At 57.5% G+C, this 27,575-nt stretch overlaps 5 protein-coding genes across 8 annotated transcripts in view; 2 read left to right on the plus strand and 3 right to left on the minus strand.

Annotated features, from left to right (window-relative positions):
* Window positions 1-14,143, plus strand: part of NSD1 (nuclear receptor binding SET domain protein 1) — a 59,609-nt gene extending 45,466 nt beyond the window's left edge. For 2 of the 4 annotated variants that reach the window (XM_084216142.1, XM_084216145.1), the window contains 2 exons: window positions 2,335-2,539; window positions 5,469-14,143. In XM_084216142.1, the coding sequence (XP_084072268.1) occupies window positions 2,335-2,539; window positions 5,469-7,816 (2,553 nt within the window). In that variant the 3' untranslated portion in view covers window positions 7,817-14,143. The remainder of the gene's footprint in view (window positions 1-2,334; window positions 2,540-5,468) is intronic. The other 2 variants (XM_084216143.1, XM_084216144.1) reach the window with 2 other exon arrangements.
* Window positions 14,144-14,262: 119 nt separating this feature from the next.
* RAB24 (RAB24, member RAS oncogene family) lies at window positions 14,263-16,992 on the minus strand. The gene is made up of 8 exons (XM_084216146.1): window positions 16,841-16,992; window positions 16,379-16,447; window positions 16,191-16,269; window positions 15,997-16,064; window positions 15,801-15,900; window positions 15,387-15,437; window positions 15,224-15,286; window positions 14,263-14,749 (listed from the first exon to the last, which is right to left on the minus strand). The coding sequence occupies exons 1-8, from the start codon at window positions 16,955-16,957 to the stop codon at window positions 14,685-14,687; spliced, it is 612 nt and encodes a 203-aa protein (XP_084072272.1). The 5' UTR covers window positions 16,958-16,992; the 3' UTR covers window positions 14,263-14,684.
* Window positions 16,993-17,084: 92 nt separating this feature from the next.
* Window positions 17,085-18,841, plus strand: PRELID1 (PRELI domain containing 1). Its single transcript, XM_084216126.1, has 5 exons — window positions 17,085-17,241; window positions 17,502-17,727; window positions 17,805-17,918; window positions 18,109-18,187; window positions 18,581-18,841. The coding sequence occupies exons 1-5, from the start codon at window positions 17,150-17,152 to the stop codon at window positions 18,715-18,717; spliced, it is 648 nt and encodes a 215-aa protein (XP_084072252.1). The 5' UTR covers window positions 17,085-17,149; the 3' UTR covers window positions 18,718-18,841.
* A 580-nt stretch (window positions 18,842-19,421) lies between these two features.
* MXD3 (MAX dimerization protein 3) lies at window positions 19,422-20,361 on the minus strand (the record flags this gene model as incomplete). The annotated part of the gene is made up of 5 exons (XM_084215625.1): window positions 19,422-19,531; window positions 19,614-19,779; window positions 19,878-19,992; window positions 20,092-20,121; window positions 20,207-20,361. The coding sequence occupies 5 exons, from the start codon at window positions 20,359-20,361 to the stop codon at window positions 19,422-19,424; spliced, it is 576 nt and encodes a 191-aa protein (XP_084071751.1).
* A 956-nt stretch (window positions 20,362-21,317) lies between these two features.
* Window positions 21,318-24,517, minus strand: LOC311159643 (lateral signaling target protein 2 homolog; the record flags this gene model as incomplete). Its single annotated transcript, XM_084215819.1, has 13 exons — window positions 21,318-21,449; window positions 21,529-21,641; window positions 21,778-21,876; window positions 22,027-22,140; window positions 22,213-22,340; window positions 22,446-22,694; window positions 22,777-22,878; window positions 22,988-23,077; window positions 23,186-23,275; window positions 23,357-23,559; window positions 23,653-23,790; window positions 23,866-24,129; window positions 24,476-24,517. The coding sequence occupies 13 exons, from the start codon at window positions 24,515-24,517 to the stop codon at window positions 21,318-21,320; spliced, it is 1,764 nt and encodes a 587-aa protein (XP_084071945.1).
* Window positions 24,518-27,575: the final 3,058 nt, after the last annotated feature.

A 27,575-nucleotide genomic window follows, 5' to 3' on the forward strand; every position in this document is an offset into this window, starting at 1 on the left:
TCACCAAATCAGTCTGTAATCCCTCTGCTCTGGCATGTGGATCCTGCCGTGCCCACAGTTAGGGGTTAAAAACCTCCAGCAGCACAGTTGTTGAGCCCCATCAATATATAGGGAAGGTTTTATGAATTCTCCAGAGATTAGTTCTTCAGAAAAATTAACTTACAAAAATAAAAAATTGATGTCTTGAGAAGCTGACAGATGAGGGGAGTGGCACATCTGATGTATTTAGTTCTTTTCTGGGATGCAATTTAAAGTTCAATTGATTTTGTGCTGCCTTTGCGTTATACATGGTTTGACTGTCATTTTTGCCTTGAAATTGCAGGTTGCACGATGGAAATGAGAGAGAGGTGCCCTTTAGTTGGCATTCATGTTCCATTGTGATATCTGAGGCGACTCATTCCATCTTGATGAGATAGGCTAAGAAACAGTATCGAGAAAACAATACCTTGGGGTGGTTTTTTTAAAAAATTCTTCTCACAATAGATGCATTTTTAAGCTTGCTGAAGATACAGCAAGACAAAACTGATTATACTCAAGTTCACTCTTAAAAGTGCCTTCTAACTGGGAGTGTGGAGGAGTGTTTGGGAGTCTATGGTACTGCAGGGAGCAAGTGGGAATCGCCTAGTCCAGCTGTTAGTCCTCTCTTAGACATTCAAATTGGCTGGGAAGAGATTTTCTTGTTCTCTTTGTAATTAGAAGGCCGAGGAACTGAAAATCGGTGGCATAGTTTAGGTGGAGGCATTTCAGTGCCTGCATTTTCAGTGATAAGAAAGGCCTGGCTTGTCCCCATTGTCAGGGGGAATAATGGTATGAAAGCAGAAACATCCACTTGTGAAGGGGAAGGAAACAATCAAGAGATGTAACTCCTTGGTGACAGGAAAACTGGATACTCAGCTGCAGAGTTCTGAAATTGCAGGTCTGGAGACCAAGGTTTTTAAATGTTTTGGTGATGAAAATATTATGCACGATTTTTTTGCAGAATAAAGGATGTAAAAATTTCTTCATAGGGATTGTCTCAGCGCACAGAGATATCCTGCATGGAGAACACATATTTGAACACAAAGAGATGTAGAAAAATGGCACAGAATTTAGCTCATGTCTCCTTAGATAAACTGAACTGATGGTGCTTTGATAAGGTCAGGACTGGGGGCAAGAAGCATCATCTTTGTGGAGCTGAGTGTTCCACACAATGGGAGGCTCAGCCTGGCTTGGAGGGGAAGTTGGAAGAGCAGGGTTGGAGGAAGCCTTAGGCCAGAGAAGAGAGCACTTGAACCATTTAGTTGCCTCTCCTGGATCCAGTTGTAGTTACTTCACTACACAGATAATTTAATGCTGATGATGCAGAGTTCAATTGTCATTGCCATGGGACAGTGGGAGGATGGGACAGTTGCAAAGGAATAACTGAGTATAGGGGAATGGAGATTGGATATTGCACAGTACACACCTGCAGAGGTTAACAGCAGAAACAAATCCACCATGAGAAGGTCATGGCTGGGCAGTTGTGGTGGAGGAGCCACTGTGCAGCTCAGCTGCCACAGGACTGAGCTGTGGTGTGACACAGCTGTGGAGAAGGCAAATGGGGGCAGTGCTTTGGGGGAATTTCCTGCTTTTTGGCTAAGTGTTGATGTCTTTGTATGAGCTGTTATCTGAGGTAGCATGTGTAATTTTGTAACTTTGATTTGGGATAAATATAACTCAATAAGGGCAGAGAAAAGTCACTGGGAAGACTTAACTGTGCAGACTCTGAAAGTTTCAGTTTGCAAGCAGGAGAGTGTGTCCCAGAGGTTTCTTCAGGGAGATAGAAAAGCTTCAAATGTTGAATGTGATGATCTTGGAAGTCTTTTCCAACCATAAAGATTTTGTGATTCTGGTACAAAGAGCAGCACTGACACAAGAACAAATAGGTCTAAACTGATGACAGATAAATTCATACTGGAAATAGAGAGGGAAGCGATGAATGTGAAAAAGTGCAGGAAGGCCCTGAATAGACTCCTTATGAGTCATGTGTGCCAGGAGACCTGACTACTTTGACCTGAAGAGTCTGGGAGAGGTGGCACGAGCTCAGTGACACCAGGCAGCCCCAGCTCCTCATTCTGCTGTTGCTAGTCATATAAATCCCATGTCCAGTCAAGCTTTGCTGCATGACTTCCAGGCTCTTTCAAAATAACTGGAAGCCATTTGCTGTAGTAACTTGGCTGCCAAATACCGAGCAGCATTAGAGATGCTGCACAGGTCTCAGGTATAGCTGGGATTTGTGTCAGCAGGGTTTGCAGCAGCAAGGGAGCAGGTGGATGGGGCAGAGCCCTGTGTTAACCAACATCTTTTCACCCCCAGAGCCAGCCCAGCCTCAGCGAGGAGAAGTCCAAGAAGCTCAAGAGGCGGCCGCAGATGAAGCGCAGGTCGCAGGCGGAGGTGATGAAGGAGCGGGAGGACGAGTGTTTCAGCTGTGGGGATGGAGGGCAGCTGGTCTCTTGTAAGAAGTCAGGCTGCCCCAAGGTGTACCATGCTGACTGCCTCAACCTGACCAAGAGACCTGCAGGTCAGTGCTCTGCACAGCTGGGCTCTGCTTGGCTCACAGTGTTGGCTCTGGGTGTTCTGGGTGCTGCTCGTGACCTTGCACTCTGTTCACAGCTTCTTAACATTTAGAGAAGTCTTTCTCACTTGAACAGATCTTGTTGCCCAACCAACCCAGCCCTGGTTTGCACCCCACTGTGACTGCAGAAAGCTGAACTAGTTGCTGAAGGGGGAGCTGGTCCTTGCCTAAGAGATGGTGCTTGTGAACTGACCCCATTCCTGGGGCCTGGCAGAGCATAATCCCAACAATAGCTGAGGTATTGGTCATCACACTGGCCATTTTCCCAAAGTTAAAGACAGCTGTGAGATCAATGGTGAGGAGAAGCACTGCTGTAAAATAGGAGTTAGTGAATAACCTCTTAAATGTCTGAATAGCCATTAGCTCATACATAAGAGAACAGTACCAAAGCATATTTTAGCTTGTGGTGAAATGAGGGCAAAAATTTGGAATAAAAAATACTCAAAAAGTGCAGTCCAGCTTCCAGCCTGTTCCCCTGTTTTCTATTTGCAAAGTCTCTCCTAACAGCCTGACTTAAAAACAGAAAGAATTGCTAGCTCTCTGATACATTTTTTTATATAGTGGAAGATTGTTGTCTCAATCCTTTTCTGGCTTGTACAAACATAGCCTCAAGTTTTTATTCTTGATCTACTCTGGACTGTGTCCCACTTGCCTACACATTTTTTTTAAAACTGGAATCAAGTATTTTAACAGCATTGCAGCCGAGGCCTTGCTTACTCCAACAGAAGAGAATAATTATATTTTGTTTTTTACAAAAAATTTCTTTGGAAATTATGTTTTACTTGTTTTGCAAAAATAACTTCTATTGATGGAATGTTGAGGGTTTGCTTTACCCTTCTTGAGTTTTCATTCTTGATTATTTTCTCATATTTATTTCTTCCTTTTGCAATCCTGTTTTGCACCTGTCTTTATTTAATTACACCTTGTTGGTGCAAGAGCATTTGTCCAGTTTATATTCTGAGCCTGTCCAACTGGATTTTTGCAGTCCCTTACAGGCTCGATGTTATCTACCTGTATCTGTAAGAGTATTTGCTGTTCTGCTTTCAGAAATTTAAATTATTGTACAGATTAAAATACATTCCTGAAGGGTGTAATTTGAAATGCCTCCTCAGTTTGCCACAAGACCATTAATAACTATTTTTAGAGAATGATTTTCAGTCAGTTGTAGCAATTTTACTCTTGTTACACATAGGCAGTGATTTTCATAGCCTGCTCCTCAGAGTATCATTCAGGACATGAAAGGTTCAGCACTTTCTACTTCAAATGTTTCCTCTGCCATGGGCATTGCTGTCAAGTAATTGGAATTTCCTGCTTGTTTGCATGTTTGCTAATTGTGTGATCTTACTTCCAAGAGCTCTGGGCTGTCCCTGGAGAGGGTGCTTATTCATTAGACCTTTTTATCCTGTCAAAGACTATTAGAGTGTTTTGAAAGGATTTATCCTTTCTGCAACAGAGGAGCAGGTTTTGACTTTTTTTATTTTCCATCGGTACAAATGACCTCTATAAGAATGGTCCCAGGGTCTTTGCAGTGTTGTCTGGCCCTCTGGGATGCTGCTGGTGCAGGGGGAGCAGTGACAGCCTGTGCTGCAACACCATGAGCCAGGAACAGGAGAGACCATGGGAAGTGTTAAACATCCTCACTTGGAAAAAAAATGCTGAAAAATTGGAAAAGACACATAAGAGCAGCATGCATATTTTGAGACTGGAACAGAAGCCTTGGACTGGCTTCAAAGGAGGGGAAAAACTTACTACGTGTTGCCTTCAAGCCCAGGGGAAAAGCAGCATGAGGGAGGGGAATGGAGAGCTGCTGTTGCACAAGTCCAGGGAGCAATGCCCACAGCTGCTCAGTGCTGTGCTGCAGCAACCAGCCTCCCTGGAAAGGAGCTGGTAGCCACAGCCACAGGTCTCTGGGCTTGGTTCAGGCAGGCTGGGAAGTGCTCTAGCCTGGCTGGTGTCTGTGATTGCCCTCTGGCTCAGAGCTCTGTGTCAGGGCTGCTCTGCAAGGAGCTGCTCCCCACAGCAAGGCAGGGAGCAGGAGAGATGGGGGATGTGGGGTGCTGGGAGAGCACAGAGGCAGGAGGTATATTTGGAAAAACGTCTTTGCTCATCCTGTGGTCAGGAGCTCAGCATGTACCTGGTTATGTCCATGAACTGGAAGCATTTGGTAGAGCCAGACACAGCCTTGGCTGAGGGAGCAGGAGGCTGAGCCAGTGAGGTCATCTACAAGTGAGAAAAGCAGCAGTCTCTAAAGTGTAATGTTGTGTTTTGCCTGCTGGTGGTATTGGTACTGATGGTCAGTAGGTTGTGTGAAGATGGAGCTGCTGGGGGAGCAGCTTTGTTTTATCGTGGCCATACATGGCCAGAGGTTGAGGATGTGCCTTTGGGTTCAGAGTCAATAGAAACTTAGCCCTTGTGATCACTGATCTCTCACTTCTTCTTTCTAAAAAACAGGAAGGGAAGTTTTTGACCCAGAATTAAAAGATGAATCTGACATGTTAGCTTAAAAAGTCCTTTGGGTGTTGGGCACAGATAACTGCTGCTCTTTTCTATGAAAATCAGAGCTACGGAGATGTGCAAACTGGGGATGTCTGCTTCTCTCTAGACACCTCTGTTGATTAGTGCTGTGCAGGAGCCAAATGGGCTTTTGGTCTGAGCTGATGTGGCTTGTGTTTGTCATGATTATCATTGCCCTTGCTGCTTCTGAGAGTGCAGATTCATGTTAATTGCCTGTCGAGCTAAGGCAGAAACTGAAGAAGACATGTAGAATTCTATGTGGGTATTACAGGAGTTTTCTCACTTTGTTTGCAGCAGGCCTTTATCTCTTGCCCTTGTCCTACTCCTAAGGTGTGTCTTTTCTCCTGTGTCCGTGCTGCAGGAAAGTGGGAGTGCCCGTGGCATCAGTGTGACGTGTGTGGTAAGGAAGCAGCTTCATTCTGTGAGATGTGTCCCAGGTCCTTCTGCAAGCAGCACCGGGAAGGAATGCTCTTCATTTCCAAGCTGGATGGACGATTATGCTGCACAGAGCATGATCCCTGTGGGCCTCACCCTCTAGAGCCAGGAGAAATTCGTGAGTATGCACGTCCCATAGAAGGCCTGACTAACGGCGAGGACACCCAGCCACCAGAGCAGCTGCCTGCACAAACAGAGGCAGACACAGACCTGAGTGTTCAGCCCCTGGACAGCCTACCTCAGTCTGTGGCCCTCAGACTGCAGTCACCAGAAAAGCCCCCTGCTACCCTAGCGCTGAGGCTGCCTTCTTCAGACAAGCCCCCCACCACCCTTGCCCTGAGGTTGCAGCCATCAAACAAGCCCCCCACCACCCTGGCCCTCAGGCTACCTTCACCAGACAAACCACCTGCCACCCTGGCTCTGAGACTGCCACCGTCAAATAAACCCCCTGCCACCTTGTCTCTGAGGCTGAAGCCATCCAACAAACCCTCCACCACCCTCTCGCTGCGGCTTCAGCCTTCGGACAAGCCTCCCACCACCCTGTCCCTCCGCCTGCAGCCATCAGACAAGCCCCAGGCTGCCCTGTCCCTGAGGCTGCAGTCAGAGAAGCAGCCCATCATTGTAGCGCTGCGGCCTCAGCAGCACGACAAACCTCCCAGCAACGCGGTGCTCTGGCCGCTGGACGAGTCCTCCAGTGACGCCTCGCAGCCTCAGCTGCCGAGCAAATCTCCTCCAGGATCACCTCAGTCCCCGCTGGATGAGTCACTTGTTACTGCTGCTGACCTGCAGCTCCAGCTGGCAGATGAGACTCCTGATGCCCCCGAGGTTTTGGAGTTATCGGACAAGTCCCTCACTGACAGCAGGGCCCAGCAGCCCGAGCTGCTGGATGAGTTCCCCGTGAAATGCCTGCATCCTCCACTGTCTGACAGACTCCTGGCCACAGTGGGGATGCTGCAGTCCCAGCCAGAGGATGATGCTCCTGAGGCCGATCAGCTCCAGCTGCTGGACGACTCCTCTGCCCAGAGTCCGCAGCCACAGGCTGTGCAAGAGGCTTCCAGCTCTGTGGAGCCGCAGGTCCCAGCATTGGAGATGGCTTCCAGCCCTGAGGTGCTGTGGTCTGTTTCCGTTGAAAAAGTCTCAGACTCCCCAGTCTCACGGATCCTGCCCTCGGAGAAGGCTCCTGGATCAGCAGTACCACAGTCCCTGCCTCTAGAAAAGGCATCCTTCTCTGGGGCAGTGCAGGTCCCAGACACAGAGAAGTCTCCCAGCTCTGGGTCACCCCATCCCCTGCCTCCAGAGAAGGCTGCTGATTCGGGTATGCCTCAGATCCTGCCCACAGAGAAGGCTCCCAGCTCAGGGTTGCCATGGCCACTGTCTCCAGAGAAGGCCCCTGGCTCCCGGTCACCGCAGGTCCTGCCCACGGAGAAGGGTCTCAGCTCAGGGCCCCTTCGGATCCCACTCACACAGAAGTCTCTCTCCCCCGGAGTGCTGCGACCCCTTCCTCCAGAGAAGGCTGCTGACTCCGGGGCCCTGCGGGTTCTTCCTTTGGAAAAGGCTCTCAGCTCTGGGGTGTCTCGGCCTCAGCTCTTGGAGAGACCTCTCACTCTTACAGCCCCGTGGCCTCAGGCATCGGATAAGCTGGCTCCTGCTGTGGCTCCTCGGCCTCAAGCCTTGGACAAGCCTCTAGCTGCATCAGCTCCGAGGCTGTTGCTGTCGGAGAAGGCGCTGCGTCCCGTCGACCAGAATGCTCAGCTGAAGGAGAGAGGAGCCCCAGCCATGGAGCTGAGTCCCCAGCAGAAAGAGAGGACCATGTTAGCTGGGGAGCAAATCTCTTGGTCTGCTGGGAAGGTGGTGACACAGGTTGGACAAGTACCTTGGCCTACAGAGAAACTACAGACGCGTGAGCAAAGCCACTGGTCCACCACGAAAACCCTGACACCTGCGGAGCAGTCTTCCCGGACAGCAGAGAAACTACCAGAGCCAACGCTGCAGCCCAGCTGGGAAGTGGCCTCAGCCCCCTCGGAGCAGACCCCGTGGACATCAGAGAGATTGTGTGCATTCGAGCAGACCCCTCGGCCAGCCAGGGAAGCGCCGGTGCCCCCGGAGGAGATGCAGTGGCTTGTCACGAACGTTCAGACAATTGATCAGATTACTTGGCTGAGTGGAAAAGCACAGACTCCTCGGGGGCAGGACCCTTTGCCTGAACAAAACACAGCGCTAGCCCGTAACCAGGATTCTGTCTGTCGTGAGTTGGCTGACTCAGAGCCAAAGTGAGGTTGGTGAATATGGGAGACAGGTTTCAGTCGTTTAATGTTTAGGGAGGGGGAATCTTTGTTTTGTTTTTTTATTCACTTCCCTGAGCCCAGCCCCTAACCCATGCACATCCCATCCATATTCTCTTGTGACATGAGCAAGGACGTTCTCTTAAATCTGAGTCTGGCCCATCCAAAGGGAGAGAGCATCTGTGACCTTTTCCTCTTCCTTTTACAAATGGTAAAGCTGAAATAAAGAGTCCACTCTGGGTAAAAATCTCCAATTCCATTGAAATGGTCACATTACTGATCCAGCGTGTTCAGGCTCCAGGTTTGATTCGTAGGTGGGTTCCTAGGCACAGCCAGGGCCTTGCTCCTGTTACTGCATTTAAAGAAAATGGATCAGTCAGGCTGCCCTGGCACTGGAGATGTTTCAGGGATCGTGTGGCGAGCAGTCAGGTGTGTGTCCTTGCCAGACTCCAGAAGCAGGGAAGGGATTTTATGTCACCTGCCCAGGTCTCTGTCCCTGCAGGGCGTTGCTTTACGAGGTTTGTCCGTGTGTTTACTGGGACATGCTGTGTGTGTGTGGTTTGCTCAAGGGCAGGGATCATCTCCAGTGAGATGGGAGAGGAGCTCCTGCACTCACTCAGTGCAGTTTTCTCCAGCAATAGGCAGTATCCATTCAGGCTCCTTTTTTACAGAGCTGTGACTGGCCAGGCCCAAGAAGCAGGAAATCTGGAGGAAGTCAGGGAAAAGAGAGGTATTGGAAGAAGTCATCTGGGAGTTTTTTATTCTTGTGTCTTAATCCTTTAGCACAGGACACGCGGAGTGTTTTCCTGCACTTGACAACGTAGTGACCTATAAAGCAGCAATAGCAGAGCAGAGCAGAGTGGGTTGCTGGAGGTGCTGAGCACTGCCCTGCCAGGGTGACAGTGCTCCCTTTCAAATTTCCATCCAGTCTCTTCTAGACCTCTGTTGTCAGCGTGAGCCAGCGGACTGAGCAGTCCTTTCTCCCTTTGCCTCAGATGTGTTCAGAACGCGTTCCCATCACACCTGGTGTTGCCAGCAGCAAGCCAAGCCTGTCCCGCTCACTGCGCAGAGGCAAGGGTGCCGTAGCTGGATCGGGGACCCATCTCAACACCTTCCCCTTGTGTAGCTTCTGGCTTAACTCTTCTACAACCAAAGGAGACTTGAATTAACTGGACTGTGTTGGTGTGCATGAGTGTGTGCGCGTGTGCGTCCATCCAACTGAATTGTAGTTCTCACACTGGAACACGGTGGGCTCCAGCAGCTGCCTGGCTTTCTTTTTTTCTCTTCTCCCTTTTACAGTGAAGGCGATGTTTAGTACCTGGTGGTCATCGGGCTGGTGTCCAGACTAGGCCTGCTGAAAGCCGTTCATTCAAGCGTTGAGGCAGAAGTTGGTTTGGCTGTGGTGCTCGTGGGGCAGGCAGTAGAGTCCCAGGGACCTGCAGCATCTTGTGACCACCGGCACCCTCGCAGGCAGGAGGAGGACAGACCTCCTTTGGTGGCACTGCCTGGCCTGGATAGGGTTGGTGTCCTGCCGAGGAAACGCTGCTGACCAGCTTTTTCCCACTCTCACAACACATTACCTCTGTAATTACCTGAGCTCCACCAATCTGGGGCCGCAGCCTCGGATCTCCGTGCCGCCGCCAGACCCTCGTGCAGCTCCAGTGTGTGTATCCTTCTCCTCCTTCCAGGCAGATCCACAGGCCCCTCCCCAGGAAGGGAGAGTTCAGCCCCATGCTGACCTCCTTCCTCTGACATGGTCCTTGTTCCCACCTGGCTTGCAAGTGCCTGCTGCTCCCGGAGCAGGCAGTCATGAGCTTTGCAGTTTTCTGTGAAGGGAGGCAGACACCTGTACCAAGACAAATCCTGATCCATTCTCCTTTCCTGATGTGTGCACCCTGAGACAACGTCCTGCTGTAGAGGCCAGGTGTGCTGGGCACAAGGGGACATTACCTGTGCTATCTCTTCTCTAGTCCGAATCATTTCAGATCCTTTGTAGAATAGCTCACAACTTGGAAAAGCTTTATGGCTTATGGAAACTTAATTGTTTAATGTTGTTTTTTTTTTTCCGGGAAGACTGGCAGGTCAGTTCCTGCTTGCTGCTGAAACTAGGGAAATGCAAGCAGCTTGCATTTCTGCGTGACTCCTCCACAAAGGGAATCAGGACAACTCAGATCCATTGAGAGAGAACATTACCTTAAGGGCATTCATTAAGGTTTTTAAACAAAAATTTAAAAAAAAAAATTATGGCGTTCAGTATATTAAGTATTTATCATGTGTGAGAAGGAAAATAAATCTTGAATTTACATTTATAAACCTTCCCATGAGCTGGACTTAGTCATGTAGATTGTGTAAGTAGGGTTTCCTCAGTGCCAGCGCCCAGCTAGCTCCCACTGTAACCAGAGAGGTCTCTGCACTGCTCTGTCCACCTCCGCTTCGCATTGTCACGTGTTAACTAGTTACTTGTTTCATGAAAAAATAAACTGTGAATATTTTTGGTGCAGGCTTTTTTAAATCTGTAAAATGGAGAAGTTCTCAGTGAATTCTCACAAGAGCAGGTTTGAAAAAAATCACTTCTATAAATCGTGGGCTCACGTGGCAGGGTGAGGCTCACGGCAGCAGCCACCTTTCATGCCAGCAGGTGCTTACCCAAAAGCTTGTTTGGAGCAGTGAATGTGGATTAAACCTTTGCATGGCATTTTCCACAGCCTAATTTGTTGCACCTACTGTACCCTGTCTCTCTTCTTGTCTCCCTTTTCCACAAGGATCCAGGTTTCTGGCTTCTTATCTTGCAGCTGCTATTGGGAAGTTGAGTTCAGCTTAGCTCGGAGGCTGCTTGGCAAAACTGGTGTTGAGGAACTTCATTGAAGGAGGAAGCCAGGAAGCTGCTCTTCCCTGTTTGCTGTCGCTGGAACCTTGGGTGATGCTCTGTCAGATCAGGAGGGCTTTTCAGAGGGGGTAGTGGTGCTTTTGGGAGTCTCTGGGCTTTTCTGGGTCACATAGACAAGGCTTGACCAGCTGTAGAAAGAGGTCCCAGCGGCCCTGCCCTTGTCCAGCCTGCCCTCATCAGGGAGCATGAGCTGGGGAACAGCTTCAGGCAGCAAAACCCTTGTGAAGGAAATGTGGGCATCTTCTGTACTCAAGGTGACTCACTGTGGTGACAGCTGGCAGCACTGCCTTGGAGGAGGAGAGGGACATGTATGTGCTGAAGCAGTTGGGTTTATTTGCTGCCATTTGTTGCTGCCTTCAGAATTCAGCCAGTTTGAATCACGAGGGATTTTAAAAGTAGAGGGTGGAGGCAAAGTAACCCATACCCCTGGCAGACTCTGGGCTCGGACCTGTGCAACAGCTCCATGCCAAGGCTGTGATGCTCTCTGGTTGTGGTGGAGGGATCCAATCACCTGGTTACGTAGTCCTGGGTCAGCCCTAATTGCACCCCAGGAGGGTGAGAGGTGACTCTTGTGTTGATTCACTGGTGTGGAGCACTGTAGAAGCAGAATCAAGGGTGTAATTTTCTCTGTCCCTTCACTGGTGTCCCACGATGGCTCACGGGAATTTTCCAGACTCATTCCTGGTAGGAGTAGCTCACTCTTCCCATTTCTGAAGGGGATGCAGGCTCTGCTCCTGTGTGAACAGTTTGCAGGTCAAAATCCCTGCTTCCAGGATAACTGCTGCCCCTGCTCAGAGCTGTGGGCTGGGGACAGCAGTGGGCCGTGGCCTCCACCCCACCGGAGCACCCACTTTAGTGGGCAGGAGAGTCCCTGGTGCCCTTTGGTGACAGAGGAGCTCTGATGAGGGGTAACAGCAAGGTCAGGGCCTTGTGCCCTGCCGGGATGAGGGTTGCAGAGGAGGAGCCAGCACAGGACATGTGGGATGTGTGGGCAGGAGGGGAGCAGGCACAGGCCAGTGTTCTGCATGCTTTGCCCTATCTTCCCCAGTGCCCACTGTCAGCCAGGGCTCTGGTGAATCTAGCAGGAGACTTATCACTGTAAGGAATAATCAACTCACCTACTACACGTCTCCACATGCAGATTAGCTCATGGTAGCTTGCTTTATTGCTGTTCTCCAGTTAAACTTTTCCTATTTAACAAAAAAATGCTCCACAGGAACCAGAGTCACTTCAATACACAAAGCATCTGGGTGGTTCTGTGGGAGCACGTGTTAATTCAGGGTTAAACCCCTGCAGGCAGAGGCTCTGAAGGTGTGGCTGGTGTTAAAGTTCGGGAGATAAGAGAGATGATTGAATGTAAAGGACATTAAAGAACTAAGGTGAGACAGTGCATCTGCTAGAAAAGCTTCAGCTTAGTTTCACAGAAAACAAAAACGGAAGAGAAAGAATAAGCAGCTCTAACCTTGATGCTCTTGGCAGTGTGTTCACCCTGAGCATGCTCTGGGTGTGCCCAGCTCGTATCTGGACACCACAGCCAGTGTTGTGACAGGGCAGGGGAGTTTGAGAAACTTCAGACCTTCAACACCTTCTGTTTATTTTTAATTTCAGCCTTAACTTCTGATTTTGCTTGATGTTTGGAATAACCATAATTGTAACCTGCTTGTAATGTGCTTTGCCCTAAATTACTGATGAGGCTTTTGGCTTTTGCTAGCCAGTGAGTGTTAAAGCAAAGTGACAAATCGTGCAGCTACTCTGAAAGTATGGGGGGATGCTGTGTTTGATCTCCCAGGCTTTGCCCGTGCTATTTACCCACCCTCCTGTGATAGTGATAACGCTGGTGGCAGCATTTGCAGCCAAGGCTGCTCCTCCTGCAGCAGCACAGCTGGGCTGATGGGTGCTTGGGGCTCCCAGGGCCTGGGACACGGGACACTGGAGCTTGGGGACTGCTCTGCCATGTACCTGGCTTCAGCAGGAGTCTCACCGGTGGGGTGGCAGTGCCCTTGCTTAGCAGGAGATGGGAGGATGCGAGATTCCTGCTCCGGGTCCTACAGAAGTGATGTAAGCAAAGTTTGGTGCCGGGGGAACAGGACGGATTGTGTGAGCTCGGGCTGGAGGAGCAGCAGTGATGGACAGTCCCTACAGCACTGAATCTACCTCCTAGGGAAATCTGAGAAATGGGTGTTGCTATGGCCTATTTCAAGGTAAAGTTTTAATCATGTTTGCCCTTGGCAAAGCCCTTGGGCTATTGTGGTGCTATTGTAAACCGTAGGCAGCTTAGCACAGTAGGGCTGGACTCACGGCTCCTGGCCCACGGGCTGGGGCTTCTTGGCCAGCTGATCCCATCCCCCTGGAGCTGGGGCCGGGCTTCAGCACGTGTGACTGAAACAGGACAAGGAGTGGTTCGGTTCCTTCAGTTTATGGTGGTTTTGAGACTAAACCAGTGTGCCACTGAGCCCCGTGGGGAGCCCATGGAGCCACGTGAAGCAAGCAGGCATCCACTACTGCATGTTCTTCGTGTCCGTTTGGTACTGAGCTGGTTTCAGTTTTTGTTTCTTTTTCTGATGTTTCCGAGTTGTTGACTTCAAGGAACTGGGTTTTGTGTATTTTTTGTAGACACTGGGAACTTGTTAAAAGGAAAAGCAGCAAGCACCGGGAGGCTCAAGGTGGAGCCTGGCTGGAGTTGAGGGTGGCCCCGGCTTGTGTGGGTGGGAGGTGAGATGTGCTGGCAGCAGCAGGGGCAGGCAGGGAGTGGCTCTCCCTGCGAGGGGCCCTGGAAGCCTTTTGGCAGTGGTGCTCCCAGCCCTGCAGATCCGTGGTGCTGAGCTCACTGCCCCACCAGCCTGCTCGCCCCCAAGACACTGACCATGCTGGGGACTGTGCCTCGCTGTTAGTGTCCCCTGCCACCCTCCAGCACTGTGTGCTCCCAGCTGGGGTCCTGGCTGCCAGCTAGCCGGGGACCCTGGAGAGGGTGGCTGCCCACTGCCCCTTCCTCACTGCCAGGGGACATGGGGGGCCACTCATGGCAGTAGCATAACTTGTGCTGGAGCCATGAGTGAAAGGTTTGCCCATGGGAAGAACCTCGGTGTGAGCAGCCCCATGCTGCCTTCCTTCCCCTCTGAGGTCTGCTGCCCATGGGGTGGCAGTGAATGGGGGTGCCCCACAGGGTCCTGTTCTGCAGGCTTAGGCAGAGGGAAACACATCAGGAGTCAAGAATCCCAGCCAGGGCAGAGGCCAGCACTGGAGCACTGCAGTGGGGACAAAGGGGTGCTCAGCCCTGGCCAGAAGTCGTCTGTCAGTTGTAAGAAGGAATGCCAGAGCAGGTGAGAGTAAACTACATATTTCCAGCATGTATATTATTTTTAGAAGAGGGAGAGGGGAGTCTTGGACCATTGATTACTTTCATTTTGCTCCCCTTAGACTGTTGGCTGTGTATGTGAAACTTATCATGAAAAGAGGGTTGCCCTGCCCAGGTGCTCCCAGAACATGTACTGTAATTCTTTGTATATAGAAGAAAAATTACTGTAAAGTAAAGTTTAACTTTACTCTCGATGTCCTCTTGTGGTTTGTCTTGCTGAGTGGGGGGAGGCAGGGAAGGGAGAGCCCTGACGGCCTCGCGCGCAGGGGTACGGCTCAGACCACAATGCGTTTTATTTACATTGTACACCTCGAGAGAAGACACTTAAATAAATCTGCAAAGAATCGAGCATCTCTGAGAGAATAAGTTACTGGCCACCGCTGGGCAACCACGGCTCCCACAACCACCACAGGTGGCAGGGAGGGGGTCCCCAGAGTGACAGTCCATGGTCCCTGGCACTGCACGGCAGGCCTGTGCCGCCCTGTGCGCCAGGAGAGCAGTCCGGAGGCTGTGCTGCGGACAGGCCCAACAGCTAAAACACAGCAGGTAAAAAACCAGAGGAGTCCGGTGAGCGCCAGCTGCCTGTCCGGCAGCAGCAATTCCCTTTTGGCACGGGGCTCAGTGGTGGCAGCAGCTGTAGAAGTAGGGACTGTTCCTCTGGCTCAGGTTGACACCCTTGTCCTCTGGAAGAGAGCAGGAGTGGCAGGCTGCTGACACGTCCACGCCACCAAAGTTGCTGGTCCCAAGTGCGGGCCCTGGCAGGTGCCCTGGGGAGCGTTTGGTGCCCCGTGGAGAAGTGGCGAGGTTCAGGGTCATGGCATGGCTCACACAGCACGGCTCAGCCCAGGGCAGGAGGCACAGCCAGGCTGAGCATGCCTGGGCAGGGCTGGTGCAGAGCTGAGCCACTCCTGCAGCCCAGCAAGGCTCTTGGCTCCCGGCTGCCAAAGGCCACCATGAGCCAGCTGGGTGGATGTGCTGAGCCTGGCCTGAGCAGGCATGAGGATGCTGTGATGGAACTCAAATTCCGTGAGACAATCCCTAGCACAGAGCCCCAGCAGCCCCAAGGGAAGCACTGCTAGACGACCCCCAGAGCTCATGCTGTGCACCCAGAGGCACAGAAAAGGGTGCCTGGGGAGGGACAGATCCTGCCTACTCACCTGTCATCACCTGGAAGGCGGAGAAGTTGACATAGTCCTCGGCCACCTTTTGGAACAGCTCATCTGGGGGAAGAGGAGGCATGGCAGGTGTGGGTGCCCCCCTGCCAGGCAGAGCCCCCAGCCCTGCTCAGCCAGGACACAGCCCCAGCAAGGAGCTACTCACCCACACTCTGGCCTGTTTTACTGGAGGTCTCAAAGAGGTCTGCTTTGATCTCTGAAATGAGGGCCCAGGTTGGCACTTGCTGCAGGTTCAGCAGATGTGGCTCCATGGGCATGTCTGCCCCCAGAGTCACCCCTTGGGCACAGCTGCTGACAGCAGGCTGGCAGGGACACAGGGCAGGGCTCCCGGCCCCTTGGCCCAGCTGGCCATGTGCCTGCCCCTGTCAGGACACACTGTGCCCAGGGAGGTCCCTGGCAGAGCCGGCGCCTCACCATACAGGGAGCCCTGGTGCCATTGGATCTGCTGTGATCCCACGGCAAGGGCAGAGCTCCTCATGTGGGAACAGCAGCTCAATCCTCCCTCACTCCCCACCCGCTCAAAGCTCACAAGCCCAGGAAGAGCCAGCAGTGGCCGTACCATCAGCGTAGTCCTGCACGTCGTGGAAGTCAACCCCCCGCTTCCTCCTGTCCTCCTCCAGCAGGTCACTCTTGGTGCCACACAGGTAGATCCGGCAGCCCTGCGGCAGGAACAGGGTTGGGAGGGATGTGCCCACGTCCCCACCACCACCCCTCTTGTCCTCTGGGGAGGCTTCACAGCCCCCAGACCCCCGTACCTCCTCACAGTTCTGCAGCTCGTTCACCCAGAACTTGGCTCTCTGGAAACTGCCACTGTCGGTGAGATCTGGGGAGAGCAATCAGGGTGAGCTGACACTGCTCCTCAGTGCCCGACCCACCGGTGTCACCACCACCCCGGCCCGGGCCCTTTGCAGCCACCAGCTCCTTCCCCTTCCCATTCTCGTGCCCTTACCATAGCAGACCACGGCAGCCCGGGCTCCCCGGTAGTAGATGCGGCTCATGGCCTCATAGCGCTCCGAGCCCGCCGTGTCCTGGGGGCGACAGGCAGGTGACAAGGGTCGGAGGATCCCAGGGTCCCTCACCAGAGACTGGCCAGGCATGTCAGCGGGGCGCTGGCACAGCCCTCGCCCCTGCACTTACCCAGATGCCCAGGGTCACGGTCTGGTCCCCCACGGTCATCACCTTGGCCACAAAAGCGGCTCCGATCGTCTGCAAGCAAAGCAAGAGGAGCGCTGGGAACCGGCCCGGGGATGTGGGGGCACCTGGCCTGGGAACACGGTGGAAACCGGCGCAGGGACACGGGGGAATTCATCCCGGGGCGTGCGGAATGAGGCTGAGGAAACGAGGGGACCGACCCGCGGGGACGGGAGGGATGTGGCGGGTCCCAGCCCGGACACGGAGGGGACAACGCGAGGGGACGCCTTCCCGGAGACGTGGGTGGCAGCATCCCGGGGACACGGCGCGAAAACGGGGTGACCACGGGCAGGATGCTGGGGTGCCATGCGAGGGGCTCATCCTGGGGAGGCGAGGGAGAGGCGGGGGCGCCGTCCCGGGGCCGGGGCGCAGCAGCGCGGGGCCGCGCGGTGCCGGGGTGTCACTCACGTTCTGGTAGGGCCCGGCGCGGAAGCGGCCGTGGGCGCAGCGCTCCACGAGGCTGCTCTTGCCGACCCCCTCCTGCCCCAGCAGCACCACCTTGGCGTCCACCCGCCTCCCGCTCATCCTCGCGCCGCCGCCGCCGCGGGGCGGGGCCGCACCGGGCGGGGCGGGGCCGGAACCGGGCGGGGCGGGGCCGGAACCGGGCGGGGCGTGCCGGAAGTGCGCAGTGCGGGGCGGAAGCGCGCGGCGGGGCGGGGCGGGGCGCGCGGGCCGCATGGCGGCCGCCTAGCAGGCGCGGGCCTGAGCGGCGGCCCCATGGGGAAATACTGCGCCAGCCTGGGCGTCCTCAAGGGGCCCTGGGACCAGGTGTTCGCCGCCTTCTGGCAGCGCTACCCCAACCCCTACAGGTGCGCCGGGGCCCTCCCCGACCCCCCGCCCCCTTCCGCCACTCGGTCCCACCTGGGATCGGTGCCACCGCCCGTCCCCAGCCCAGCCCGTTCCCCGGGGGTCCCCGCGGGCTCCGGCCGGCGGGGATGGGTGTCCCGCACCACCGGTGCCCGGCGGGCAGTTGGTTCCTCCCTGCCTTAATCGTTCAGTTCCTGACGATTGCCAGCCCCGGGGGAGAGCTGGCGAGGAGCAGGGCGTGACGTTTTCTTCCCCGTTTTAGCAAACATGTCCTGACCGAAGACATCGTGCACCGGGAGGTGACGCCGGACCACAAGCTGCTCTCTCGGCGGCTCCTGACCAAGACCAACCGGATGCCGCGCTGGGCAGAGCGCTTCTTCCCAGCCAATGTCGCCCACTCCGTCTACATCCTGGAGGACTCTATCGTGGACCCCAAGAACCGAACCATGACCACATTCACCTGGAACATCAACCACGCTCGTCTCATGGTAGGTGCTGGGCTGGGCGGGTGTGCAGGGGGTGGAGGGGACCCAGCAGTGCCCACGGCCGGGCTGTGCCTCTGCAGGTGGTGGAGGAGCGCTGCGAGTACCGGGTGAACCCCGAGAACAGCAACTGGACCGAGGTCAAGCGGGAAGCCTGGGTATCCTCCAGCCTGTTTGGCGTCTCGCGGGCCATCCAGGTGAGCTCAAGCAGTAAAGCTGCTCCTTGCCCCTGCTCTACCCTTCCCTTTGTTCCCCCCCCCATCCTCATGAGCTCTTGAGGCACCCAGAACCACCGCTGTGAAAGTCACTGTGACTTTCCAAGTGGGGACAAAGGCCCAGGGCCTGTGTGTGACAGGGCTCACACCTTCACTGACTTTTCTCTTGCAGGAGTTTGGTCTGGCCAGGTTCAAAAGCAACGTGACCAAGAGCACTAAGGGATTTGAATATGTGCTAGCAAAAATGCAAGGTGGGCACCACGGGCAGGCTGGGGCTGACCGGGATGGGTCTCTTGGAGTTAGAGGTCACGCTGGGAACACTCCAGTCCATGGGCAGGTTGTTGCTTGAACTAATCTGACTGTGAAATCCTCACCCCTTGCCTTTGCCCTGTGTCTTGGCACAGCCTGCTCTTCCCTGAGTGGATCAGGCCAGCCGTGATTGCAGGGCCGGGCAAGGGTGGAGTGTGGGCAGGAGGGGTGGGACATGGTGACAGTCACGTGCCTGTGGTTCCCCTTTGCTACGTGCCCTGACCTGCTGGGGGCAGGAACGCCAGGCTCATCTTCCTCCCTGTGTGGGGAAGTGCCTCGGTGGCAGGGCCGGTCTAGCCGGCACTCCTGTGGGGTTAATGGCTTCCATGTTGTAGGAGAAGCTCCATCCAAAACACTGGTGGAGACAGCCAAGGAAGCGACCGAGAAAGCCAAGGAAACAGCTCTGGCTGCTACGGAGAAAGCTAAGGACCTGGCGAGCAAGGCAGCCACCAAGAAGAAGCAGTACGTGTGAGGGGCCAGCTGCACCAGGACAGATAGGAGACTCCTTAGATTTTATATTTTTAAAAAAACTGTATAAGTCTGACAATCAGCTGCTGCTTGACCCTTTCTGAGATGTAATTATCATTAAAGAATCTACTCCCATCTCTGATTTGGCTGAGGCTGGCTTGGCTAGAGCAGAGTCCAGCCCTGCTCTGCACTCTGGGGGTCCAGCCCTCTGCAGGGAAGACACAGGCCAGGGTTTTACCAAGTGCCTTTACTATAAAAGTGTCGGGTCTGTACAAGAGAGCGGGGTGGCTGCAGGAGCATGAAGACAGGTTGCTTAATGCACTTGTTTCCCCTTCCTGGTGCTCCAGGGGCAGGAGAGCCTTCCTGTAGTTGTGTCTGCAGTGGGCAGCACCGCCCCATACCCACACCAGGCAGCCCCCAGGCTGCCCGTGGGTGCACAGAGGGAGGCAGGAGATTGTCCTCAGTGACAGCTGGGCCTTCTTCCAGCAGCTCTTCCAGTGCCTTGTGGTGCACAGCAGGTGCCACAGCACAGTGCCAGCCCCATGCTCCCAGTGCCACAGCCAGTGCCACCCAGCTGTGGGCGGGTAAAGCTGGACTCTTGCCCCCATCTGTGGCCCCTTAGCCTGGCAGCTGTGATGAGGCTGGCCAGGGCTGGGTTTCCAGCAGGAAGGAGGCGGGCAGGCAGTGCAGGGAAGGCAGCGGGCACCGTCAGGAGGCAGGGCTGTGGGGGCTGGAGTAGCTGTGGTCCCTCCCGGTGCCAAAGCTGGGCAGCAGATCCCCGCAGAACACCACACCATCCACCTCTACCTCGGCATCCTCTGGGCACGGGGGAAGGCTGGGTCAGCCCCTTGGCTGCTTTCCCTCCCTCCCCACCCTCGTTCTTTCTTCCTCCTTCCTTACCTTCCTCGGAGGGCTCTGAGAGCTGGGAGGAGTCCAGGCTGTCAGCCCGTGCCCGTTCCCCATCAGCGGGCAAGAGCAGCGACTCCAGCCGCCGCTGCAGGCTCCGCTGCCGGTCCCGCAGCCGGTCCTTGGCCCTTCGTGCCCTCAGTTCCTGCTCCTCCAGCCTCTGTGGGGGCCCGGTGAGCCATGAGCGGGGGCCGAGCTGGGCAGCCCTGTTGCCACACAGGACCTCCCGAGCAATGCCGGTGCCATCACCCCCCTCACCTGGATGTGGAGCCGGGCACGGTGTAGGAGGCTCAGCGTGGTGGAACGGGCCGGCCCTACGCCCACCGGTACCTGCTGCTTCAGCCGCTCCAGGCAGCAGCGGAGCTGGGCTCTTCTGCGGCAGGGCAGGGGGAGAACGACACGGGGGTCAGCCACGGAGAGGCCCGGGCCCTACCGCCCCCCTGCCCCGCCGCCCTCCCCCACGCCCCCCTACCTGTGCTTCTCCAGCGCGTTGTGCAGCGACCTGCAGAAGAGACCCGGGTGATCAGCGCCGCCGCCACCGCCCGCCGCCGTCCACCCACCCACCCATCCACTCGCCCACCGCTCACCTGACGCTGCCCACGGCCCGGCGCGACGGCGCGGGGCAGAGAGCGGCGTAGCCGTGCTCGGCCTCGGTCAGGCCGAGCAGGTGCCGGTGCTCGCGGTGCTCCAGGAACTCGGCCGCCTGCAGCAGCACCTGGATGCTGGTGGCCGCGGGCTCCATGGCGGGAGGGTGGGGGGGGCCGCGGGCCGCGCGCTCATTGGCTGCGGGGCGCCCCGCGCCGCTGACGTCACCTCGGCGGGCAAACAAATTCAGGCGGGAAAGCTCGTGCTTCAAATTTGAATCGGCGGGAGGGGACGGCGAGGGCCACGCCCCCCAGGCCCGGGCCACGCCCCTGTCACGGTTTAAGCAATTGTCATCCCAGAGCCACGCCCACAAAGACCACGCCCCTTGGAAAGGTGCGCCCGCCCACGTGCGCGCCCGGTGACGCGCGGGGCGCGGCGCGCCCGTGTCCGCCCGTGCGGGAGCGCGCACGCCCTGCTGCCCCCAGCCCCTCGTCCCCCGCCCCACCGAGCCCACGGGTGTCCCCAGACCGGCCGCGCCCACCAGCGCGCCGGGGATCGCCGCGACCCAGCGCCACACGGCCCAGACAGACGGGTTTATCTCTTTATTAAAATCCATCGGGTGGAGGAGATAGGGAGGGAAGGGGAGCGCCGGGCCCCAGCCCCCGGGCACGGCACGGCACGGGCGGTCCCGAGGCACCCGCTGTCATGTGAGGGCTGTTTGCACCTTCTCAGGCCAGGCCCCGGGGGGAGACTCTGCCCCGGGCCCAACAGCAGCCAAAGTTCACCTGAAAAAAAACCACCACGAAGCACATTTCCAGCAGTGGGGCAGGTGCACGGCAGCAGCAGGCAGCTCACCCAAAGCAGAGCAGGCCACGGTGCTCCAGGAGAGGCGGTCCTGCGCCCACCATCACTCCGCATGGGGGCTGCCACCGTGTGTGGGGTCCTGCCCCTGTGCACCGGGGGGAAGCCTAACGCCAGGTGGGGGGGTCCTGCCGCCATGCCCACCGAGCTCTGAGGAGAGTCACGGGGCCGAGGTGCTGCCCGGCAGCCCCGGAGCGGCCCTGGGCACCCAGCTGTGCAGCCTCCTGGGATGCAGATCTGACAGAGGGGCTCTCACTGGCTCCGGGCACAGCGGGATGCAGGCGGGAGGTGCGTGGTGTAGCAGTGGGTGCAGACACGTACGGGTTTGCTCTGGCCATAGCAGGGCAGCACTGCGGTATTTGGTGAGCAGCGGGCACAGAAGATCTGCCGAGAGGCCAGAGAGGGGCTAAGCAGAGCTGGGTCCCTCAGGGACCCCACATGCCCCATCCCAACCCCGTCCTACCTTCCCACAGCTGCGGCAGTGGTGCCGGCGGCGCAGCAGCGTGAAGGGTGAGCGGCAGGCAGAGCATTGGCTGCATGTGCTGTCTGGCACCCACTCGGGCAGGGGGCGGGCACCTGCTGGGCAAAACACATCGGTAAATACCTCTCAGCCTGGCTCCCCTCACAGCCAGACCCCCTAAGGCAGGATGGGGCAGGATCAGCCCAGCCTCACACCCTGCCCCAGAGCCACAGCACCCGGGCAGCCCCTCACCTGCCCTCCGGAGCCTGGCAGCCTCTGCAGGGCTGGAGCACAGTGGGCAGTCAGCCACGCCAGGAGCATCTGTCACACAGGAGTCACCATCTTTCTCTTCTGTGTGGGACAAGGGTTGTGGTCCAGCCAAGCTGGCGGGTACAATGGCCACGTTTTTCCCAAGCCTAGGGCTGTGGCCTTGTCTCACCAGGGATGGGCAATGGGCAGGGCAGAGAGGAGCAGTCCCACATGTCCCTGGGGATTACTCACTGCTGTAACTCTGCTCCTCCGAGGGCTCCGCCTGTGAGCACACAATCTTGAATACAGTTTTCAAGATGCTTCGCATGTCACTGGCAAAGTTGGTCTGGAGCTGATCAGCCACCCCTGCAGCAGGAGGGTGGGCAGTCAGGGTGGTGGGGGGATCAGGGTGCTGGGGTTGGCTTGGGGGTCACTCACCCGAGATGCAGACGAAGAGGGTGTGCAGCATGTCCTTGGTGCTGCTGTAGCGGGAGCGCAGCTCCGAGCAGCGGGCACCTGGGGCGGCACTGACCCCCACCCCTGGGCCGCTCCCAGGAGGCTGGGGACTGCGCAGGGGGGAGGTGACCATTACACCAGGGATGGCATGAGATATCCCTGTCCCAGCGGACAGGGATTTGCCATCTGGGCCCTGTCCCCTGCCCACTGCACACCCCTGCTGCCAGTCGGTGCCCAGGTCATCCACTGCACTGGGGGGTCCCAGTGGTGTCGTGCAGGTGGGAAGCGCTTGGGTGGCATTAGGGACCTCCAGAAGACTGAAGGGAGCAGGAGGGTCCACACTGGGCACAGCTGCCCCCCAGGCTGGGGGGGCCTCTGGACTGCAGGGGTCCTCCTGTTCGGCTGTGCACAGGCTCCTCTCCAGCAGGCAGAGCTCCTCTGCTGACAGCACCCGCAACAGGTCCCTGCAGTGAGGGGTTGGGCTCAGCCCCATGTCAGGGCCCAACTGCTGCCACACAGCCCCATCCAGCACCCCTCACTGCACACCTGATCTTCTTCAGGAGGTTGTAGAAGGGGCTGAAGACCCGGGACATCTCCTCAGGGCTCCGCTCCAGGCTGAGGGGTCCCTCGGGGTAGATGAGGAGACCACTGTGAGGGGACAGAGCCCAGCTCATGTCAGGGGTTGCCTGGGACCCCCAGTCCCCATGAGGATAAGGGGCTGGTACAGGGCAGGGAACATACCAGGGGCTGCACCCACCTGATAATGGCCAGGCGAGGGATGGTGAACATCAGCAGTGGTTCATAGCCATCAATCATCTCCTGGGTCAGGTAGCCCAGGTGCAGGGCTCTGGGGACACACAGACACCCTTACAGTGGATCTGAGCCTAGGGATGGTGCTCATCCTTGGGGCTGGAGTCCCTGCAGTCCCCACTTGACACACAGTGCCCTCACTCACCTCTCCACTGTCTCACAGAAGAGCACAATGATCTCCTGCTGCCTGTAGATCTCATCAGGAGACTTCACTGCCACCAGCGAGGACACATAGCTGGAGAGATGGGGAGACTGTGAGGCCCCTACAGTCCTGGCACAGCCCACCACAACCCCAACACCCTACCCTGCCCCTTACCTCAGCTCAAACTCTGCAAATAGCCGGTCGAATTGGATGAGCACAGCCCGGACAGGCTCTGGGTAGGAGTTGGGCTGGCTCAGGCTTTGCTCCCGCAGCACTGTCCGGACCAGCTCCAGGCTGCACAGCAGATTCCTGGCCTGGGGCCGCAGCTGTGCCCCATCTGATTCCTCCATCTCCAGGAAGGTCCCAGCCAGGAGACACTGCCGGGACAGGGACTGTCAGCAGCCAGCACCCAAGGCAATGCCTACCCCCAGGGTCAGCTCACGGTGGGGTGTCCATCGCCCTGGGCTCACCTCAGCAGCAAACAGCATGTGGTTCCCCAAGTTGTCCACCAAGAGCTCCTCGGGGAACTTGACCAGGTAGTCACGGCTGTGCCGCTGTGTGGGGATGCACTCCTCCATGATCCGCTCCAGGACGGCCAGCAGGTGAGCCTGGGGACGGCAGGGGTGTCACCCGCGGCCTCCCGGGGGAACCGAGTCACAGCGGGGTCCGGGATGGCCCCGTACCTGGCTGAGGTGGAGCTGGTTGAGGAGCACCAGGTACTGCTGCGGATCCAGCTCGGCATCCAGCCCATTGATCTCGGCCACCACGCGTGTCACCCTCTCGTCGGCAAAGAAGAACTGGGAGAGCAGGCGTGGGTCGGAGCGCTGCGGGAAGGGCAGACGGGTGATTGTGGGGGCACCCCGCATCTCCATGTGCTGCTCCAGCGGGATCCCAAACCTCCCGTTCCCACAGTCGGGGGCGATCGGACCCCACGGATCCACAAACGCCTATTCGGGCAGGTACGTGGGACCTCCCACGGCAGCTTCGGCTCCTCCCGGGGAGCGCCGCCCTCCCCACCCACCCGTGCCTCAGTTTCCCCGGGGGCAGAGCAGGATGAACAAGCTCAGCCGCATCCCGGCAGCTTTGGCACCGATCCGTGCGTGGCTGTAAACACCGGGAAAGTTCCCCCGGAGTCCCCCCGCTTCCTCCCCCCGCTCCACCGCGAGGCACCCCGGCCGCCCCCACTGCTCCCGGGATCGCCGCAGCTCCTGGATCGCCCCGACGGGGTCGTCCGGGCGCTCCGCGGGTCCCGGGCGCAGGGAGGGCGGCCCGGTTCGACCCCCCCGGTCTCACCTTGGGTCGGCGGAGCCATCGGCGGAGGGCAGCGGGCAGCATGGCGCGTCCCGCAGCTCTGCCGCCGCCCGGCTCCCCGCGCCCGCCGCTCGCCGACGGGGCGGGTCGGCACCGGGCACCGCCCGGGGGGCGGATCGGAGCCGTGTCCGCCCAGTCCCGGCACCGGGACGACCCGTCCGCTCCTCGACGGACCGGTTCTCTGTGATGGGAAGGGTGAGGGTGCGTCTGCCGTGGGGCGGGATGGGTTTCACGGCTGGCTTTCCTTCCCGGTCTTGGTTCCCGTCTCAAATTCCCGACTGCATCCCCGGCTATCCTCCCCCGGTTCCTCTCTCCCCGCAGCCCAATAAGCCGGGGACAGGGACACCCTAGCGCTTCCCACAGCCCGCCGAGCATTCCCGGAGTGACGGGGAACACCGGGAAAGCACCCGCAGGCATCGTTACTGTGCAGGGCATGGGGAGCGGAGCGGGGTAATGCAGTGGGAAGAGCAAAACGGCCCCTCGGTGGGACAAAGAGGAACCAAGTGGCCAGGAAGAGGTGCCGAGGGGTACTCGGGGTGTTGGCTACAGCAAACCACCCCCGCTGTGCCAAAGGACGTGTTTGCTCCAGACCTGGCACTGCTGGCCACAGGATGTGGGTGCCGATAATTCAGGTGGCTGAAAGCCTAATGGGGTGGAATCATGGGTAAAGAATCCGTGGAGGATGGTTGAACAAACACGGCAGCGGCACGTCCTCGGCTTCAGAAAGTCCCTGAGTCATGGCAGTGCCCAGGCTGTGCGGGACGGGTGCAGGTGTGGGACCGGCCCCGGTGTTGGGGTTCCCTGTGTACCCCACAGACTCCGGCTCTGTTTTCAGCCATGTCCTGGTTCCCCTGGATGGGGATTCCTGAGCACACGATGAGATTGGAGCCCTGCTTGTCCCACAGGTCCCCACACATCTGGGCACCAAATTAAAAGAAGAATAAAGCTATTAGAGAGTGTCCAAAGGAGGCTGCAAAGAGTCTAGAGGGGAAGTCACATGAAAAGCTGCTGAAGTCCCTTGGTGTGTTCAGTCTGGAGAAGAGGAGACTGAGGAGAGACCTCACTATGGGCTGCAGCTTCTTCAGGAGGGGCAGCTGAGGGCAGCTCAAATCTCAGCTCGCTGTGGTACTAACAGGACCCGAGAGAATGGCTAGAGCTGTGTCAGGGGAAGTTTAGGTTGGATATTAGGAAAAGGTTCTTTGCCCAGAGGGTGGTCAGGCACTGAACAAGCTCCCCAGGGAAGTGATCATGGCCCCTAGGCTGAGTGCTCCAGGAGCATTTGGACAATGCTCTCAGGCACAGGGTGAGATTCTTGGGTCCTGTACAGGGCCAGGAATCACAGAATCATGGAGAAGTTTGGAAGTGGCCTTAAAGATCATCTCGTTCCATCCCACTGCCATGCTCAGGGACGCCTTCTGCTATTCCAGGTCACTCCAAACCCTGTCCAACCTGGCCTTGAACACCTCCAGAATGGGACAGCCACAGCTTCTCTGTGCAACCTGAGTGCCTCACCACCCTCACAGGTATTTTTCCCTAATATCTAATCTAATCGTGCTCTCTTTCAGTTTGAACCGAAGGAGCTGCACTCTGATGATCCAGCTGGGGATACGATTGCGATGCGCCCCCGATCTGGATCGCGGCACGGGAGCCTCGGGGAGCGGGCGGGATTCGAACCCACGGCGCTGCCGCCGCTCCCCCTGTCCGCCAGGGGGCGCAGCGGTGCCCTCGCCCAAGATGGCGGCGGCGGCTTCACCTCCCCGAGCGTTTCCCCCCTCCCTCCCTCCCTCCTTCCCGCGGGCAGGGGCCGGACGGGCCGCGCCGCCATATTGGCTGTTGTCCTGGCTGCGGCGGGCTCGCCATGACTCGCCGGCGGAACAAGGCGGCAACGGCGGCAACGGCGACGGCAGCGGCGGCAGGTGGCTCCGGGCCTCGCCGTGACAGGATGGCGGGTCCCGACGTCGGGCCTCCCCCGCCGCCACCACCACCGGAACCGCCCGCCCCGCCTGAGGTGGCGGCGGCGGGCAGCGGCGGGGAGTCGGGCAGAGGCAGCGCACAGGTACCGGGGTATCGCTGCGGCGGGCACGGGGCTGGCTCCGAGGGGGTTCAGCCTGGGCGGAGATGGGGCCCTGCCCCTTGCACCCCATCGCCCCCGGGCCCTGCCCCATCCCCGCCCCGACCCCCGACTCGGAGCATCCCTGCGGATGGGGCTCGGAGCGTTCCCAGAGCGCCCCGCGGGCGGGCCCAGCCCTGCCACAGCCCTGCCACAGCCCTGCACAGGCCTGCCGCTGGGCGATGGCAGGTGGCTCCAGCATCCTCATTCGGCGCGCTTCTCCCTGCTGGACACACCTGGCTGCCGCCACCTGCTCCGGGTTGTGGGCAGGGAGGCGGGGGTGGGCCCCGGGTGTGGATGTGCTGGGTGGATTGGGGACAGCCGTGGTGTCAACCAGCCGTGGTGTCACCCGCCATGGTAGCTGTGTCAGCTGGGACATGGGGCGGCTCGGTTGTTCCCCCCTTGCCGTGGGTGGGCAGGGGGGATGTGCCCCCACTCTGCTCTCCTTGGCCTCTGACCTTTGCTTCACCTTGAGCTGCAGACGCCATCTGTTTGGCAGCAGCAGTTCAATGCACGGCTCATTGTGGCAGGGCCCCGCTGCGCCGGCAGACAATGGGGGCCCCCTCGGCCGCGCCACGCCGGGCTCGTCACGGCTGTCAGGGCTCCGGCGAGCCCGAGGGATGCAGCCTAGCTTCTGCAGGGAACCCCCAACCTGGCTGTGCCTGTGCAGGGAGAGCATGAAGCAGCACGGGGGACTGCACCCCACCCTGGCGCATCAGCACCGCTGGCTGTGCAGAACAAAGAGGCGGGAGAGAGGCTTGGGGCTCTTGGGTGACATGGTGGGGGCATCTTTGACGGGCAAGGAGGGAGAGCTGAGACTGTCAGACCCACCCTTCTTATCCCTGTGTGGGATTTCTGTGGGTCTTGCTTTGCCATGCAAGTACCCTCAGTTTCCCTGTACCAGAGGGTGATGGCAGGAGGTTGCTGATGGCTTCCCAGCCTTGCTTGGTGGCAGGGCTGGCTCTTTGGCAT

Source organism: Fringilla coelebs (assembly GCF_963513975.1).
Source record: "Fringilla coelebs genome assembly, chromosome: 15".
NCBI lineage: Eukaryota > Metazoa > Chordata > Aves > Passeriformes > Fringillidae > Fringilla > Fringilla coelebs.

Excerpts from the sequence above, each read along its gene's own strand:
- RAB24 (XM_084216146.1), bottom strand. The coding sequence starts at position 16,957 with ATGAGCGGGAGGCGGGTGGACGCCAAGGTGGTGCTGCTGGGGCAGGAG. Across the intron at positions 16,065-16,190 it reads GGCTGCCGTGGTCTGCTATG|ATCTCACCGACAGTGGCAGT; the intron begins GTAAGGGCACGA and ends TGCTCTCCCCAG. Across the intron at positions 15,287-15,386 it reads TAAAACAGGCCAGAGTGTGG|ATGAGCTGTTCCAAAAGGTG; the intron begins GTGAGTAGCTCC and ends CTCTTCCCCCAG.
- PRELID1 (XM_084216126.1), top strand. The coding sequence starts at position 17,150 with ATGGGGAAATACTGCGCCAGCCTGGGCGTCCTCAAGGGGCCCTGGGAC. Across the intron at positions 17,242-17,501 it reads CGCTACCCCAACCCCTACAG|CAAACATGTCCTGACCGAAG; the intron begins GTGCGCCGGGGC and ends TCCCCGTTTTAG. Across the intron at positions 17,728-17,804 it reads TCAACCACGCTCGTCTCATG|GTGGTGGAGGAGCGCTGCGA; the intron begins GTAGGTGCTGGG and ends GTGCCTCTGCAG.